The 17,136-nt window shown below is 39.3% G+C and overlaps 1 protein-coding gene across 13 annotated transcripts in view; it reads left to right on the top strand.

Annotated features, from left to right (window-relative positions):
* The first annotated feature begins 1,781 nt into the window (after positions 1 to 1,781).
* Positions 1,782 to 17,136, top strand: part of LOC138981685 (mucin-12-like) — a 145,811-nt gene continuing 130,456 nt past the window's right edge. For all 13 annotated transcript variants that reach the window (XR_011460693.1, XR_011460692.1, XR_011460691.1 and 10 more), the window contains exons 1-3: positions 1,782 to 1,921; positions 11,808 to 12,591; positions 13,276 to 13,527. Coding sequence is in view for 10 of the 13 variants with exons in the window: in XM_070354695.1 (XP_070210796.1) it covers positions 11,832 to 12,591; positions 13,276 to 13,527 (1,012 nt within the window). In the remaining 3 variants the exon portion in view is untranslated. The remainder of the gene's footprint in view (positions 1,922 to 11,807; positions 12,592 to 13,275; positions 13,528 to 17,136) is intronic.

Below are 17,136 nucleotides of genomic sequence, written 5' to 3' on the forward strand. Positions count from 1 at the left end.
GGGTTCGAATCCCGGCCGCGGCCGCCTGGTGGGTTAAGTGTGGAGATTTTTCCGATCTCCCAGGTCAACTTATGTGCAGACCTGCTAGTGGCTTATCCCCCTTCGTGTGTACACGCAAGCACAAGACCAAGTGCGCACGTAAAAGATCCTGTAATCCATGTCAGAGTTCGGTGGGTTATAGAAACACGAAAATACCCAGCATGCTTCCTCCGAAAGCGGCGTATGGCTGCCTAAATGGCGGGGTAAAAACGGTCATACACGTAAAATTCCACTCGTGCAAAAACACGAGTGTACGTGGGAGTTTCAGCCCACGAACGAAGAAGAAGAGAAGAAGAGGGACGATCATGGTGGCCGCTGTCTTTCAGTCGCAGCTGATCATATCTGGAACAAACTCCCTTTGTCTCTACGTCTCAGTCCATCTCTGCCTTCTTTCAAAGCAAATCTCAAGACTCACCTCTTCAGAGAAGCATTCTATGATGATGTAGTTGTCGCGTCCCTGTAAATGTGCACTTTCGGATGAACAATGTTTACTGTGTGTGTGTGTGTGTGTGTGTGTGTGTGTGCGCGTGTGTGTGGACATGTGTGTGTGTGTGTGTGTGTGTGTGTGTGCATCATAATTGTTGTGTATACTGAGAGTTCGTTCCTGTAAGAGCCTCTGGGTTTTTGTAACATTTATGTTTTGTTTTTGGGTTTTGTTGTAAAGTGTTTATGATTGTGGTCTATTCCGTCAATGGCGTCATTCTGGTAATGATGTTCATTGTTGTTATTGCTTTTGTAAAGCGCTTTGTGTGTTCGAAAGCGCTATAGAAATCACCATTATTATTATTATTATTACACACACAGACAATTAAAGTCTGCTGAGCCCTAGTACTAGCGTACTCGGGGATAATTTTTTTTATAAAACGATCCAAATTTACGTCCATCTTATTCTTCATAGTTTTCTGATTCCAAAGTGACATATAAATATGTTATATTTGGATTAAAAACAAGCTCTGAAAATTAAAAAAATTAAAAATTATGATCAAAATCAAATTTTCGAAATCAATTTAAAAACACTTTCATCTTATTCCTTGTCGGTTCCTGATTCCAATATATAGATATGATATGTTTGGATTAAAAACACGCTCAGAAAGTTAAAACGAAGAGAGGTACAGTAAAGCGTGCTATGAAGCACAGCGCAACCGCTACCGCGCCAAACAGGCTCGTCACTTTCACTGCCTTTATACGTTCAATTTCATTCTGTGAGTTCCATAGCTTGACTAAATGTAGTAATATCGCCTATTAGGCCTACGCGACTTGTTTATTAGGTCACAGACTGCCTTGAACTGAAACCCAGGTGCAAGACGAATAATTCTTATCACTGAAATGTGTGTTCCCCACCACCCAAAATATGCCCCGAGGGGCTTCGTCTCAACACGTCGTATCAAAACCCTTCGTTCGGGCGTCCAGGAGTTTTCTTCTTCTGGCCACTGGCGCCCGTTCTCCCCGCAAACGCTATTATACTGGTAATGTGGGTACGCGCGATGACGCCGAACGACAACACACCTGTCTGGGTTCCGTCGTCGTTGTCGGTCCCGTTTTCCCCGCAACGTCTATAGTAGCTCGATATGTACCGTTACGGTATTAGCGCGACGCCGGGCCATTGTATTGTGGCCGGACTGGTCAAATTCGACCCTTCCGAATCCTTGTTATCGGTTTCATTTTGCGCGCTTGAACTTCAAAAATCAACGTGTAGCTTTGGGATTTTGTAAGAAATTCAGCCAATCAGATATCAGATATATCGGGACCTTGAGAACGGCATGCTGGGACATCAAGCTCGACGCGTCAGGGAAGCGGTCAGTGCTGCATCGTTTGAGAGCACGCAGTCTTTGTAGAGCGCACGGTTTTGCACGTAATTTGTGCTGCAAACTCTCGTTTTCTGGTGAGCATTGTTTATTGACTGCGGAAGGTGTTGTTGTTTGCTGTGAGTTATAGCAAAGCAATACATTTATAATTTCACGAGCACTTTGTTGCTGTCGGCCATTTTGTGGCAAGATGGCCGGTGCACTTGCCATTGTTCTCGGTTTTTTTGCGAAAGCTTGAGTTTAGTGTATCTGCACGGTTTTGTACCTGGAAACACAGTTTTTCTGCATGACTGTTTTGTAATTGCTCTTTTACTGTGCGAATGTTTCTTGGTTCAGAATCTGTCGGGATGTGGGTAGATCGCTTGTTTCTAGTTTGGGATAATGCGATGAAAATGTATTCGCCTTGCCGAGTGGGCGACCGACTTACAGTTTTATGGAAGCACAGCCCTACATGCGTGTGCAAGGCAAACGGTGAAACTAACTGATCACTCAGTATTTACGTTCAGTTGGTATTTATGTTCAGTAGTATCAGCACACAACTGACAGGTTCTGCACCTGTTATTGAAATTAACGAGTGATTGACCATTGTGACTGTCCTTGTACTTTTGTAGGAAGCTGGTCAAAAGCCTTCTATTTGGTTTTATTCAGTCAAGTAACATGGGGCAACCATATTTTTCTGTGGAATTTTTTCGAACTTTTTATATGTAACTGGGCCAAAGTCAAAAGGTGCCAAATGGAACACTGTATTTTCATTTTGTGTTTTATACTTTCTTTTTTGCTTTTTTGACACTATTAATTAATGTACTTTTAATGTTTTTTAAAACTAACCCTGCAGTTTTTCAACCAACGGAATAAATTTGTGTTTTGTGTCCTGCTCTGAAATCTGTTTCTCGTGACATACAACATCTTCAGTGCTGTTTTTTGTTACCTTAAATGCCAATTTCAAGATGGAAATATATCTTTTTGTACAAAATCCAACGCACTCTTTTGAATTATGGTCAAAAGAAATGTTCAAATATAATATCTTTTAATCATGGCCATCATGAAAATGTCACGTCACTAGAAACAGATTTTTGGATTTTCTGCAAATCTTCCAAGAAAAAACAACAAAGACTTCAGACAAACCATGTAGCATTTGTTTTCTAACATTTATTTAACTTGTGTAAAGAGACAAGAAAATCCTGAAGTAAATTTTTGCATGAAAAACAACACTTTTCCAGTTTCTTGTGACAAGTCAGTGTGACGGAAGAGATTAGTTTTCCGTCACATGTTACGAGAAACATTTTTATTAACATTAATCCTGTAAAATCGAAAGTTAGTTGTGTGCTTCTGTTCCGTAAAACTTCGTTAACATAACGTTACAAAGAAGAATAAGCACTCAGTTTTTCTTAGAAGGATGTTCTTTCATGTCTCTCGTTATTTTTGGACCCCGCGTTGTTCCCTGTGACGTGTAAAAAAGCGTGTGACGGATTCAGAAAACGTACCCGGTCGCAAGGACGCCATGCGTTCGAATGTGCCAGAAACTCGTATGTCGCTCAGACCACTTTGCGGATGTCGTAAAAGCAGCTGCCGTTAATTGAGATCGAAAGTAAGGTGCCGAAAATCTCGTGACGTTTGTGACAGATTTTTTGCAACGTGTCAAAACTCATTTTAATTTTGGTACCATGCTATTTTTTGAACTTTTAATATGTAGCCTACATTGTCATTGATAACGTTTTGTTGACCCCAAAACGATGGCTCTTTCTTTTCATTTTCTTTATGCAAAAAAGCAAAGAAAGAGGAATTTAGTGTGACAGAACACGTCACAGGAGACTGTAGTTTTTTAACCTTCAAATTCTCAATGTTGATTGTTTTTTTCATATTGAAGACCAATTCAAATAAAAGAATGAACTTTACTGAACCGGCCCATCTATTCTTTATTTAAGAAAAAACAAGGTTACACTCTTTAATTTTGCATTTCTAATGACACCCAAAAACGAGGCTTTAGAAACGGCAAAAAATAGGGGGAAATTAGGATAAGAAATTCATAACTTCACAGAAATTTCTAGAAAGTGGAACAAATACAACTTTTTTTCAAACAAGGAAGTGATAATTGTAAAACACAACTGCCTCAAGATAAAACTTGCACATCAAAAATATTTTTCCAAACATCAGATGGTAAAAGAATGTATTTCAACCTCAGCTAATTTTCAGGCCCATTTTTTCCTGTCAAATACAGTCGACTCCGGATATTACGTCACCCCTCGGGGGATGTTTTTGAGCGACGTTATACGCGGTGACGCTGTATCCGGTTCATCGGTTATAACGTCACTTTTACGCGCGGGTGATGTTATATCCGGAGTCCAAGAGTTATGTCCCTTTCTAAAGTACTGACTGTTTTAATAAAACTGTGCAGAAATGGAAAGTGCATGCATTAGTGTTGTTTAAAAATTACAACAACATATTGTTGTAAGTTTTAAACTAACTTATTACAATAATCTTTAATTCACTTCCTCATATATAGAATTGTGGACTATTCTCTTCTTTGCATATTTCCAAAACCTGGCTATACCATGAATACAAAATTGTATACACAACATTTTCCCCGAAATTCGGCAACAGTATCAACGTACAGTGTTATAGGCTGCATGCTGATTCTGAGACAGGTTGCTAGTGTTGGTGTGTCAAGCTCCGTCTGGTTCCATCGACAATCTCAGTCTTTAATAATAGTGTCCGACGTTATTAGCTAAGGACACACACACACACACATGGCTGTCGTTTATTCATATAATGCTAGATCTTGACATGTCCTTGATGTCCGAAGAAATAACAAGTCGCGTAAGGCGAAAATACAACATTTAGTCGAGTAGCTGTCGAACTCACAGAATGAAACTGAACGCAATGCAATCTTTCAGCAAGACTCGTAGCATCGTCAGTCCACCGCTCATGGCAAAGGCAGTGAAATTGACAAGAAGAGCGGGGTAGTAGTTGCGCTGAGAAGGATAGCACGCTTTTCTGTACCTCTCTTCGTTTTAACTTTCTGAGCGTGTTTTTAATCCAAACAGATCTATGTTTTTGGAATCAGGAACCGACAAAGAATAAGACAAAAGTGTTTTTAAATTGATTTCAAAAATTTAATTTTGATAATAATTTTTATATTTTTAATTTTCAGAGCTTGTTTTTAATCCAAATATAACATATTTATATGTGTTTTGAATCAGAAAATGATGGAGAATAAGATGAACGTAAATTTGGATCGTTTTATAAATTTTTTTATTTTGTTTTTACAATTTTCAGATTTTTAATGACCAAGGTCATTAATTAATTTTTAAGCCACCAAGCTGAAATGCAATACCGAAGTCCGGGCTTTGTCGAAGATTATTTGACCAAAATTTCAACCAATTTGGTTGAAAAATGAGAGCGTGACAGTGCCGCCTCAACTTTCACGAAAAACCGGATGACGTCATCAAAGACATTTATCAAAAAAATGAAAAAAAACGTCTGGGGATATCATACCCAGAAACTCTCATGTCAAATTTCATAAAGATCAGTCCAGTAGTTTAGTCTGAATCGCTCTACTCACACACAGACACGTACACACATACACCATGACCCTCGTCTCGATTCCCCCCTCTACGTTAAAACATTTAGTCAAAACTTGACTAAATGTAAAAATGACGAGAACTTCATGGGTCCTTATACGTAATTAATGTCTATTTGACTTATATTATTATTATTAACGAAGAAGTTTCTCGTCAACAGCAAAGTGGCTGCCTACCTTTACGCACAATCGTTCTGGTAGTAACAACTTTGGGTTCATAGTTACCCCCTTTCCCCATCCACCGTCTCCACCACATCTAGTGAGCGGGACGTTATACTCGTTAGACTACTACTGTATTATTATTATCATTATAACGTCACTTGATATAACGTCCATGGCTTTCCAAGTTGAGTTAAAATAGTGCTTTAAGAGTGCAGTATCACTTTTCTCAATTTGTCGGTTCACTGCACTTAATGTTTACCTTTACAACTCTGAAAGGCCAAATGGGTCAGTGGTGGTAAGAAATGACTATGGTCTCCGTTCCGACAATGTTTCCATTGCAAGTTTTTTACCGACTCGCGATCCAAACATGCGGGCACAATAAATGCGCGTGCATCTACAGAAATTGATAACTATTTTTACCAGCCAATGAATCCTTAACTTGAGCGCTCTTTTTAGGCGCGCTCACTTATTTCCGTTTGGGCCCATTTGCCCCATAACGATAAGCGGCGCCCTCAATAAATGCGCGCTCCTTTTCGGAGCGCGAATCTTTAGCTCGCCAATAAACTGCGCCCTCCTTTTTGGAGCGCGAATCTTAAGAAATGTGATTTGATTGGCTAACTATTTTTACCAGCCAATCAATCCTTAACTGGAGCGCTCTTTTTAGGCGCGCTCACTTATTTCGCCCTCCTTAACTGAGCGCTCCGTTTGGGCCCATTTGCCCCATAACGATACTGCTGCGCCCTCAATAAATGCGCGCTCCTTTTCGGAGCGCGAATCTTTAGCTCGCCAAATAACTGCGCCCTCCTTTTTGGAGCGCGAATCTTAAGAAATGTGATTTGATTGGCTAACTATTTTTACCAGCCAATGAATCCTTAACTTGAGCGCGCATTTTAGGCGCGCTCACTTATTTCGCCCTCCTTAACTGAGCGCTCCGTTTGGGCCCATTTGGCCTTTCATAAGAGGTTTTTTTTATATGCGTGATTGAAGGACAGAAGTAGACAGATCCATTCGCACGCGCTCGCGCAGGAGTAACCATGTATGCTCGATATGAAACTTTTTAAAACAATTTTTTTAGTTAAAAACAAAGACAGGAACTCACAACACGAATGAAATGGAACATTTTTCTTTTAATTAAAAACCTAGAACACTGAGGAACCTAAGTAAGGAACTCACAAAGCGAAATGAAATGAAACATTTTTCATTACTGACTAAAAACATAGAACAGGAACTCAAAAAACGAAATGAAATAAAACATTTTTCTTTTGATTAAAAACCTCGAACAGGAACTCACAAAACGCATGCAGCAAAAATGATTATGCCTTGAACCTAGTTTTCCTTGGGTCTCTAACAACGGGAAAACGGAAAAACTTGAATACCGTTAACACACAAAACTTGTGACACGTGTAGGGTAAATGAACATGCCTTGACAGTCGTTCACCATGCAAACTGCTGCATATGGGGATTGATATGACGTTATAACCGACATGGATGAGTGACGTTATAACTGGGTGACGTTATATCCGAGGTTAAAATAGTCTTGGAAAGAAGGAATTGAGCCGGGACCGGTGTTTGGGTGACGATATAACGGGGTGACGTTATATCCGGCGACGTTATAAACGAAGTAGACTGTATTATTAACAGAAGTTTTAAAAGCAAGCAGAGCTAACATATCATTGCAAACATGTAACACAAATTTACATACATAAAATGCAGAACAAAGTAGATTTTTTTAATTAATAAATTGGCATAAATATTAGAAAAAACTGCCAGGCCCCCTTGGAGTTCATAACTTCACATCGTGACACGACACCTTTAGGCTTCTAAATGCAACTAAAATCAGAGAAAACCAGCACACCCCTTTGGTAATCGTCGGAGTAGTCAACAACCACACAACAGAATAATAAAACTGGTGGGGGGGGGGGGGGGGGAAGCAAAAGGAAAAATACAAAAACCATGAAAGTGCGCATAACTTCACATGAACAATTCACGATTTTCACAAATAAAATGGCGTTTGACACGCTACACACATATTACAGCAAAATAAATGAGCAACAAATTGAAACATGCATTTGGCCAACATTTGCTTATGTTAGAGGGCACAAAAAATAAACATAGCTCGCTCAAATTCAGCATTTTTGCTGAAAAATCAAAGAAAGTTCTTAACTTCACATCGTGACGCAACAACATTTGGCTTCTAAATCCAACCAGAATCAGAGAAAACCCACACACCCCATTGGTAATCGTTAGAGTGGCCAACAAGCATATGCAACAGTGCAACAAAACTTGAAAGAAGGAAAAAAAATGAAAATATTGAAAGTGCGCATAACTTCACAAGAAGAGTTAATGATTTTCCAAAATAAGAGTATTTGACATGCTATTCACACATTAAAGCAAAATAAATGAGCAACAAATGAAGCATGGCATGTGCTTCTGTTAATAAATAAAAAAAATAAACCAAGCTTGAAATTATTCAGCATTTTAGCCGAAAAGTCAAAGGAAGTTCATAACTTCACAACAATAATTCACGTGAAGTTATGAACACATGCCATCACAGGTCAGAGTTTAAAAAAAAGTGTGCAAAAGTTAAATGATGCCAAAGAAAAACAAACAGAACAACTGAAGCAACCAACTGTTGCTGAGTTCTTATCCAAAAAGAGAATTAGCAACTGAATCAAAGCGCATAACTTCACAGCAAAAATTCATGTGAAGTTATGAACTCCTGCCATTCCCTAATCACAGTGAAAATTATCTTCATTACTGATGCCTTTCACATACAGACAAAAGCTTATATTTTGGCTATACCATCTAAGATGACAAAAACACAAACAGCCCATTGTAACCACTTTTTTGGACAAGGAAACCTGCGTTCATAACTTCACAAGACTGGCTTTCTTGTGAAGTTACTAACTCTCAAAAACTGACCGAAAAACACGAAATTCCAGTTATAAAAAAAAAAGCTATGGATTCGCAAGAAACAGACAATTACTTCCTCTGCCACAAAAGATGATGTTGACCGTGCATCTGTTTTTGTAAAAGAGCTCGTAACATCACATCATGAGACCGTCCGCAGTTCAGTGTGAAGTTACGACCGTCTAGCAACGATGCAAGATTACGCGAAGTTCAATGTTAAAAACATCAAAAAGGGAAGGAAAACGTAGCCTGAGTAACAACAATGCATAAAATCGATCAAAACACGCGACTTCTATGCCCTGCTGCTAAGAAGGAGCCAAAATAAGAAATTCATTACCAAAAGGGCGATCCGACTCTTGTGAAGTGACGACCACACTGAAGCAAACGCTAAACGCTGACATTTTGTTCAGACAGCGAAAAACTACAATTGTAAGTGATGTCCGACCACGACTCAGGCAGTCCTAAACTAAACAAAATCCATCGAACATTCAGTTTGAATGTTCAGCTGCGATCGTCCCTTTCACGCAGTGGATCAGATGAAGACTGTGAGAATAATCATAATAAAACTAATCAAAGTGGCAATCGAGAAAAATCAACATTTCAGACTGACAGCTGATGGAACATGTCATCTAAAATTAAAACTAAGTGCATCTAGATTCATTCTCCTAAAAACTACATGGCGAAAACACCGTGCTGGCATTGTGATGGAAACGATCGTAACGGACTCACGCAAAAAAAATTGAAAAATTCATACCTTTGTCTTGTCGCTCTTCTCCTTCCATCTTGTCCAGTGACACACACAATGAAAACTGTGACCCGTGGGTGAAACTTGGAAAGTGCGCAAAACTGTCGGTCAGTCTATTTACGCAGTTCACAGTACACCAAAGAAAAAAGTTCGTCACGCTTTCTTCATGCACATCTCAAAACACAAAGTTTCAAGCTATGTATGCGCCTAATCAAACGTCGTAACTGTATTTCTAATGTTATCCATGTAAACAAAGTACTAATGTCGTAAAGGCCAAGCTTACAAAAAGGGTTTGCACTTAAATTTCCTTGCTTAAATTATATTAATGCGCTCACTCCTGGCTCTCACGCGAAAAAGTTACGAACTTTTTCCGAAGTGCCGTGGCGTAATTTTCAAGCAGCTGATCGCCGCAAAATTACCGAAAGCGCGCGCTGTCGAGACACCAGTGACTTACTGATTCTGTGAAACAGGTTTTGTGTCATTTTGGCCAATCAAATGTACGTAATGCCGTATTTTCCAATGCACCGCACTGCCCATGTCACAAAAAATTACCGACTTGAAAGACCGATTCGTTACAGTGTCGATCAAATTCGAACACAAAACGAACATTTCTCGTTTTGTTTGACCCATCCAAACATGCTGAGCTGGTTTCAGAACAGCATCCTTGAAAATTTTTTATATTTTTATTTACGAGTGTTGTGAAAAATGAGCCGAGATCGAAGCATTCTAGCGATCTCGGCCGTCGACGCCATTTCTGACTCAGAGCCATATTAATTTCTGCCATGTGAGATGGAATTTTTTACACAATATATCACGCATTCACATTGGCCAGCAAACCTCAAGCCTATTAGGGCGAGCATTCACCTGTCACGGCCTTTATTCCAAGTCACACGGGTATTTGGTGGACATTTTTATCTATGCCTATTATATACAATTTTGCCAGGAAAGACTCTTTTGTCAATCGTGGGATCTTTAATGTGCACACCTCAATGTAGTGTACACGAAGAGGGGGACAGTGCCAGTCTCTGTGACATGAGCATGACAAATATAATTTTGTCATAAAACAATCTTTTTTCTTAAATTGGAGCATTTAGTTATCTTGATACTTCCTACCAAAAGAATTTTCAAGTGGGCTTTTTGAGTCACTTGAGAAAAAGTGACTATGTAATCGGTCAGTGTTAGTCTGTCCGGCCGGCCGTCCGTAGACACCACCTTAACGTTGGACTTTTCTCGGAAACTATCAAAGCGATCGGGCTCATATTTTGTTTAGTCGTGACCTCCAATGACCTCTACACTTTAACGATGGTTTTGTTGACCTTTGACCTTTTTCAAGGTCACAGGTCAGCGTCAAAGGAAAAATTAGACATTTTATATCTTTGACAAAGTTCATCGGATGTGATTGAAACTTTGTAGGATTATTCTTTACATCAAAGTATTTACATCTGTAGCCTTTTACGAACGTTATCAGAAAAACAAGGGAGATAACTAGCCTTTTCTGTTCGGCAACACACAACTTAACGTTGGGCTTTTCTCGGAAACTATAAAAGTGACCGGGCTCAAATTTTATGTGAACGTGACTCATTGTGTTGTGAATAGCAATTTCTTCCTGTCCATCTGATGCCTCATATAATATTCAGAACTGCGAAAGTGACTCGATCGAGCGTTTGCTCTTCTTGTTACTGAGTAGTATTTGAAGAAAATGTATTTGGTTTGCATGTAACGGTAACACCGTGATCCTTTTAAACATCAACTTAAAACAAATCCAGTTTAATTCCAGGTCTTTATTTAACTTTAACAGCCTGCTACAAGTGTACTTTCAATGATTAAATCATAACAACAGTGTTCTAGTCTGATACAGTGCCCCCCGCGGGTTAGGGGGAGTCCCATATTGGTTGGGACGAGAAAGAATTTACTCGATGCTCCCCACATGTCGTAAGAGGCGACTAACGGATTTTGTTTCTCTTTTTACCCCTATTTGTTAAGTGTTTCTTGTATAGAATATAGTCAATGTTTGTAAAGATGTTAGTCAAGCAGTATGTATTGTAAGAAATGTTAAGTCCTTTGTACTGGAAACTTGCATTCTTCCAGTAAGGTAATACATTGTACTACGTTGCAAGCCCCTGGAGCAAATTTTTGATTCGTGCTTTTGTGAACAAGAAACAATTGACAAGTGGCTCTATTCATCTCCCCCCTTTCCCCGTCGCGATATAACCTTCGTGGTTGAAAACGACGTTAAACACCAAATAAAGAAAGAATTGCTCTCACTCTCAGGCTAGTAAATTATGCCCCATTTTGTGGACTTTCAGCGATGATGAGGGGAATAGGACTTCCATTCGGATTCTAAGATTGTGCATTGAATTGGCTACCTTTACAGTTGACATTTTTATGATGCTTGTTCGATCAAATCACTAAAAATGCTTTGCTAATTAATTCCATCAGGTAAGCAATGGGAGATTGCCTTGTTGCTGTTCGATGCCTTGGGTGAAAGATAAGGGCTTTAAATAAGCGAAGGCAGCGTTAGATTTACATGACACTTAATCCAGCTATTGATGATTCCTTGTTTCAGGTCGTGGGGCAACCTTTGCTGAAAATGGATGTGGATTCGTCTTCAAAATTTATTGGTTCCCTAACCAAATTTCTCCAGTCACTATGCAATGGTTATGTGGAATTCCAGCGGGGAGTTGAGCTGGTTGGACACATATACCTCAGTATTGACACGGGAGAAAAGGTTGACTATATTCTCCATGAAAAGGTGTCCAAGAATGATGAAAATTCAGTGACGTTTGTTAGCAACAGTTTTCATGCCCAACCGCTTGACAAGGACAAAGCTGTGGCAGACAAAGAAAGCCTGATTAAATTTGGTGCGAAAGGTTCAGAAGACGCATCTGGTGATGACAGTGATGACATAATGATTCTAGACCAATCTAAAGGGGTGCCAGGGAGCACAAATGCTGGAACAATTCCGTTCAAGGGGACAAAACGTGTTGCCTCCCCTAGTTCAGACCAAAGGCGTTTAGCTCAACGTGGATATGCGGGACCAGTCCGTAACCAAGGCAGCAGTAATCCAATGTCTCCACCAAGAAACCGGCAGCTATCAGGACCTTCAGCGACAGTTACAAGCCATGGTGGGCAGTCTGAGAACATCAATGTTGGAGACATGAAGTTGGAGCAGATAACAACAGATGAACTGTTATCCTTAGCATCACAAGTGGGTGAAGGTGCTTCTTCGTCAAATTTGCCACCGCGTGGGCCTGTGAGGGTCGGTCGCAGTTCACTGGGTGATGCAGCAGGGCAGCCAGTCTGGATCAAACAAGAACCACCAGATGACAGACAGGGAGGCCCTGACACAGGTTTGCTGTTAGATTACCCCTTTACGGCCAAGAACAATTCAATGTTTCCCTGGTCGACCCTTTTTCTCCTCCCGAACCTAGAACTTGCCCCTTCCAAATTTTTTTTTAATTTAAAATGACTCAAAACTGAATTTTGTAGATATTAGTAGCAAAGTTACTGTTCTCCAACATGCAGAGAACAAAGCTTGCACGATTTCCAGCCACATGCTCCTTTGTAAACAAAAAACATATTAAAAGAGTTAAAAAAAAAAGTAATTGCCATGCCAACCTTTATTTATTGATTGTTTTTGCTTTGTCATTGGAAACAAACTGTTTTAGTTTTGGGCCTAATAATAACGGTTTCATACCATTACTGTACCAACTGAGATTCAGATGAAATAGAACTAGAACTATGGTGAGTTTGAGAAAATGTCACTCTCTTTCTGAAAAGTGGGTTAGGATATTGCTATTATTTATTGTATTCTGCTTATATGCAGAAATTCTCATTCAAGTTAACAGCAACTTTTTGAAGTTTCACACAGACCTCAATGACGCCTGTCCATTACCCGTAAAAAATGTTTGGCATACACAGTAGGATTGAAGCGGTTTGAAAGAAGCCTGCTGATGCATACAACATCCCTGAGTGGGAGTTTCTACACTTAATCACCATACACTTGGTTGCAATTATGATCGTTGTCTTTGCAGGTTGGTCCCACAGTCGAGACGGTCAAAGTGATTCCAGTAATTCAGGCTCCAATCTCTATCCGGTTATGATGCATCCTAACGCTTCTGCATATTCTTCAAACCCTGTCTTCCCTGGTTTCCCGTCCATGTCTGGTCCATCTGCCACTGCAACATCTCAACATCATGGCCTCTCTCAACCTCTCCCTGGAACCTCTGGTGCTAATCCGTACGCCAACCTCATGCCAGGAACCTCTGGTAGCGTCGACCCTGCAGGTGGGTGTCTCCCTTTTTTTTCTCATTTTAATTTTCAAGTGACAGAATCTCAGGGATACTTCAAAACTACCATATGCAATGGAGAGCAATGCATATGATGATACGGAAACAGTTTTTCAGTAAATTCAGACTCCTAAAGTTTACCATGACCCTTTAAGTAACAGTGAGTCAAGCAGTGCATTTTTGCAGGGGTAGAAAATCATTTTGTGAGTTGCTAATGTGACCAGCTATGTCATTGTTCCATTTCCTCAGACTATTAGAAAGTATAGCTCTTGTGAGGTACCTTGGTACTTGGTTTTTCGTATCTGTTTTCCACCACGTTTGTTCAGAGGCTTTTTAAAATTTTTATAAATCGCTTTTTCGTAAGCGAACATTTCCTTTTTCTAAATGAAACCCTTAACATGTTTCACACACGCCCCCTCACTAGTCGCTGGCCTTTAATAACACATAGGAAAGTTTACATTTTCCCATGTGACAATATAGGCCAGTAGTCACTAGCGAGGGGATGTGTCTCCAACACATGGACATGAACATGTGGGGATTGTTTGTCTCACGAAAAGCAAGGGTATTCACTCTTTCACAACCCCTACAAACCCGACAGAGTTATTTCTGAACATCATCTTTTTCAATTTCAAATATAATTTTGACGGACAAATTAGTTCTTTAATTTTTAAACTGAAAAACAATCCCAGAATCTGTGAGGAGTAAAAATATCTTTTGCCAAAATTTTAAACGATTTTGATTAGATAATTCAATTTCAATGCTGAAATGTAATTCTCAAGTCCGCAATGAGTTGAAAGAATGTTGACCGATATTTTAAAGATTTTGATTGACAGATACCACAGTGCTGCCTCAATTTTTGACTCACATGCGAAGCAAAAGTGAGTCTATGTACTCACCCGAGTCGTCCGGACGTCCGTCCGGACGTCCGTCCGGAAAACTTTAACGTTGGATATTTCTTGGACACTATTCAGTCTATCTGTACCAAATTTGGCAAGATGGTGTATGATGACAAGGCCCAAAAAAACATACATAGCATCTTGACCTTGCTTCAAGGTCAAGGTCGCAGGGGCCATTAATGTTGTCTAAAAAACAGCTATTTTTCACATTTTTCCCATTTTCTCTGAAGTTTTTGAGATTGAATACCTCACCTATATATGATATATAGGGCAAAGTAAGCCCCATCTTTTGATACCAGTTTGGTTTACCTTGCTTCAAGGTCAAGGTCACAGGAGCTCTTCAAAGTTGGATTGTATACATATTTTGAAGTGACCTTGACCCTGAACTATGGAAGATAACTGTTTCAAACTTAAAAATTATGTGGGGCACATGTTATGCTTTCATCATGAGACACATTTAGTCACATATGATCAAGGTCAAGGTCACTTTGACCCTTATGAAATGTGACCAAAATAAGGTAGTGAACCACTAAAAGTGACCATATCTCATGGTAGAAAGAGCCAATAAGCACCATTGTACTTCCTATGTCTTGAATTAACAGCTTTGTGTTGCATGACCTTGGATGACCTTGATCTTGGGTCAAGGTCACATGTATTTTGGTAGGAAAAATGTGTAAAGCAGTTCTTAGTGTATGATGTCATTGCTAGGTTTAGTTATTTGTAAAGGTCAAGGTCAAGCATGTGAGTCGTACGGGCTTTGCCCTTCTTGTTTATTTTGTTTAAAGCTGGCTGGTTATGACCTCATTAAAAAGTTTGCATCCACAAAATAAAAAAAAATATATGGGAATATTCTCCTGAAGAAATTCATAATATCTGTCAATGAATTTCTTCTTTTTAATCACTGCACACATACATACACACGTACCTCATTCCCAGTCTACCGTTAATTAAACAGTCAGGTCTTGACCTCGTGTAAAAAATAAAAATACCAACTAAATTTGCAGATTGTATAAGGGAAGCTACTTTTCTCCGACATGTGTGCACAACTTGCTTAAGTTTTGGCCAGTTGTACGCCACATGGCCCTGGGTATTATAATAAACGAGTGAATAGTTTTGACTAAATGTGACCTGTTCTCCCAAAATGATAGATAAGTTGATTTTTAACATCCTGTGATATCTAATATGCTAAGAAAGTACAGAAATCCCTCTTTAAGATGATGTAAGTTGCAAGTGAGTGGTGAAAAAAAGACTTTGTTACTTTAGTTTAAAGCTACTAACCAGCATATCGGCCATTTTGAAGTTGTCACGCTGAAAACAGGTATTTTTTCCTAACATCCTAGCTAATACATGCTTCATAGCTTATGAAATGGTGGGGAATATTATAAAAGAGCATAGAAATGAGACCAGAAAGAATTTTGTGTGTGACCGTTAACAACCATTATTATTGGGTTTCTATGAAAGTCTTGGTGCACCAGATCAAAATTTAGTCCTTGGCCTTTTCGACGATGTATAATAAGCGGGAGTTCTACAAGTAATCAGTTTGACCATGTGGCCTTTGTTTACAAGAATGGGACGCTTCGGATCGATAGTAGGCATCAATAAAATCAAGTTTAACACATTTTTAGGAGAGTAAATGCAGGCAGTAAAAGGTAAATGAAGCATAGTTCTCTCCAAAACAGCAAATAAGTGAATTTCAACCATAATGACCCTCACCACCTTATTCTGTTCGCTGAGCAGCTGGCCGCCAGCGACTTATCTATTATTTTGTGAGAACGGCTCACAAATATTTAAACGTAGACTGGGAATCAAGACGAGGGTTGTGCGCGCCTTCGTGTGAGAGGCTGGTACACGTTAATTGTTCATACAAATGACAGACACAGGGTCACCAGCGATAACGCGCCGAATACTGATTAATTATCTCTGCATCGTAATGGTATATTGCGATTTCATATGGTCATGGCTCAGAAAAGGTGTCGAATTTGTGGGACACTTGAGTCACAAATACAAACTCTTGGATTACTTTCCATTTTGGGGTCCAGCAAAACTGTTTGTGTTTAGTTGTGTCTGGGCAGTAACAATGTATTTTCATCAATTACTGCGGAATGAATTGCATTTAAAATTTTAACTGGAGTGTGTTACATAACACAGTGTCACACATTTGTTTTCTAATACACAGTTAACAGTAAACCTATTACACAATAAAAGTTAACTGCATTATTTAGTATCTACCTTGACCTTCATTTGTGAAAAGTGGCATTACTCGACAGCAATAATCTGCATATCTAGATTCCCTAGGAATGTGTGTGTGTTACAGGAACACCAATAAACAAAACAACGATCAAAGAACTGAAAAGATGACTGTTTCAGCAGTCAATCTATTCTTAGTTCCACACACTTCATACGGACAGTCTGCAAACACAATCAAATCAGAAGAAGATGTGAAAATGTATTCAAACAAAAATCAACTTTCTGTGTCTCACAACACAGACATTCAAAACTGCGAAATTCCTATTTATTTTACACACAAAACCTTAGAAATACATGTAATGGGAAGAGAAACAAGTACATAATAGTAAAGAGTTGAAATGCAGCAATGATACCGGACCAGTTATTCCCATTATCAGTTATCTGTCAAGTCATTCCTAAAAGTTTCCAATGAGTGTGTTACATTTCACCAAAAAAATCAAACTTTAGGACACTGTCAAGATAT

Source organism: Littorina saxatilis, linkage group LG12 (assembly GCF_037325665.1).
Source record: "Littorina saxatilis isolate snail1 linkage group LG12, US_GU_Lsax_2.0, whole genome shotgun sequence".
Lineage (NCBI taxonomy): Eukaryota > Metazoa > Mollusca > Gastropoda > Littorinimorpha > Littorinidae > Littorina > Littorina saxatilis.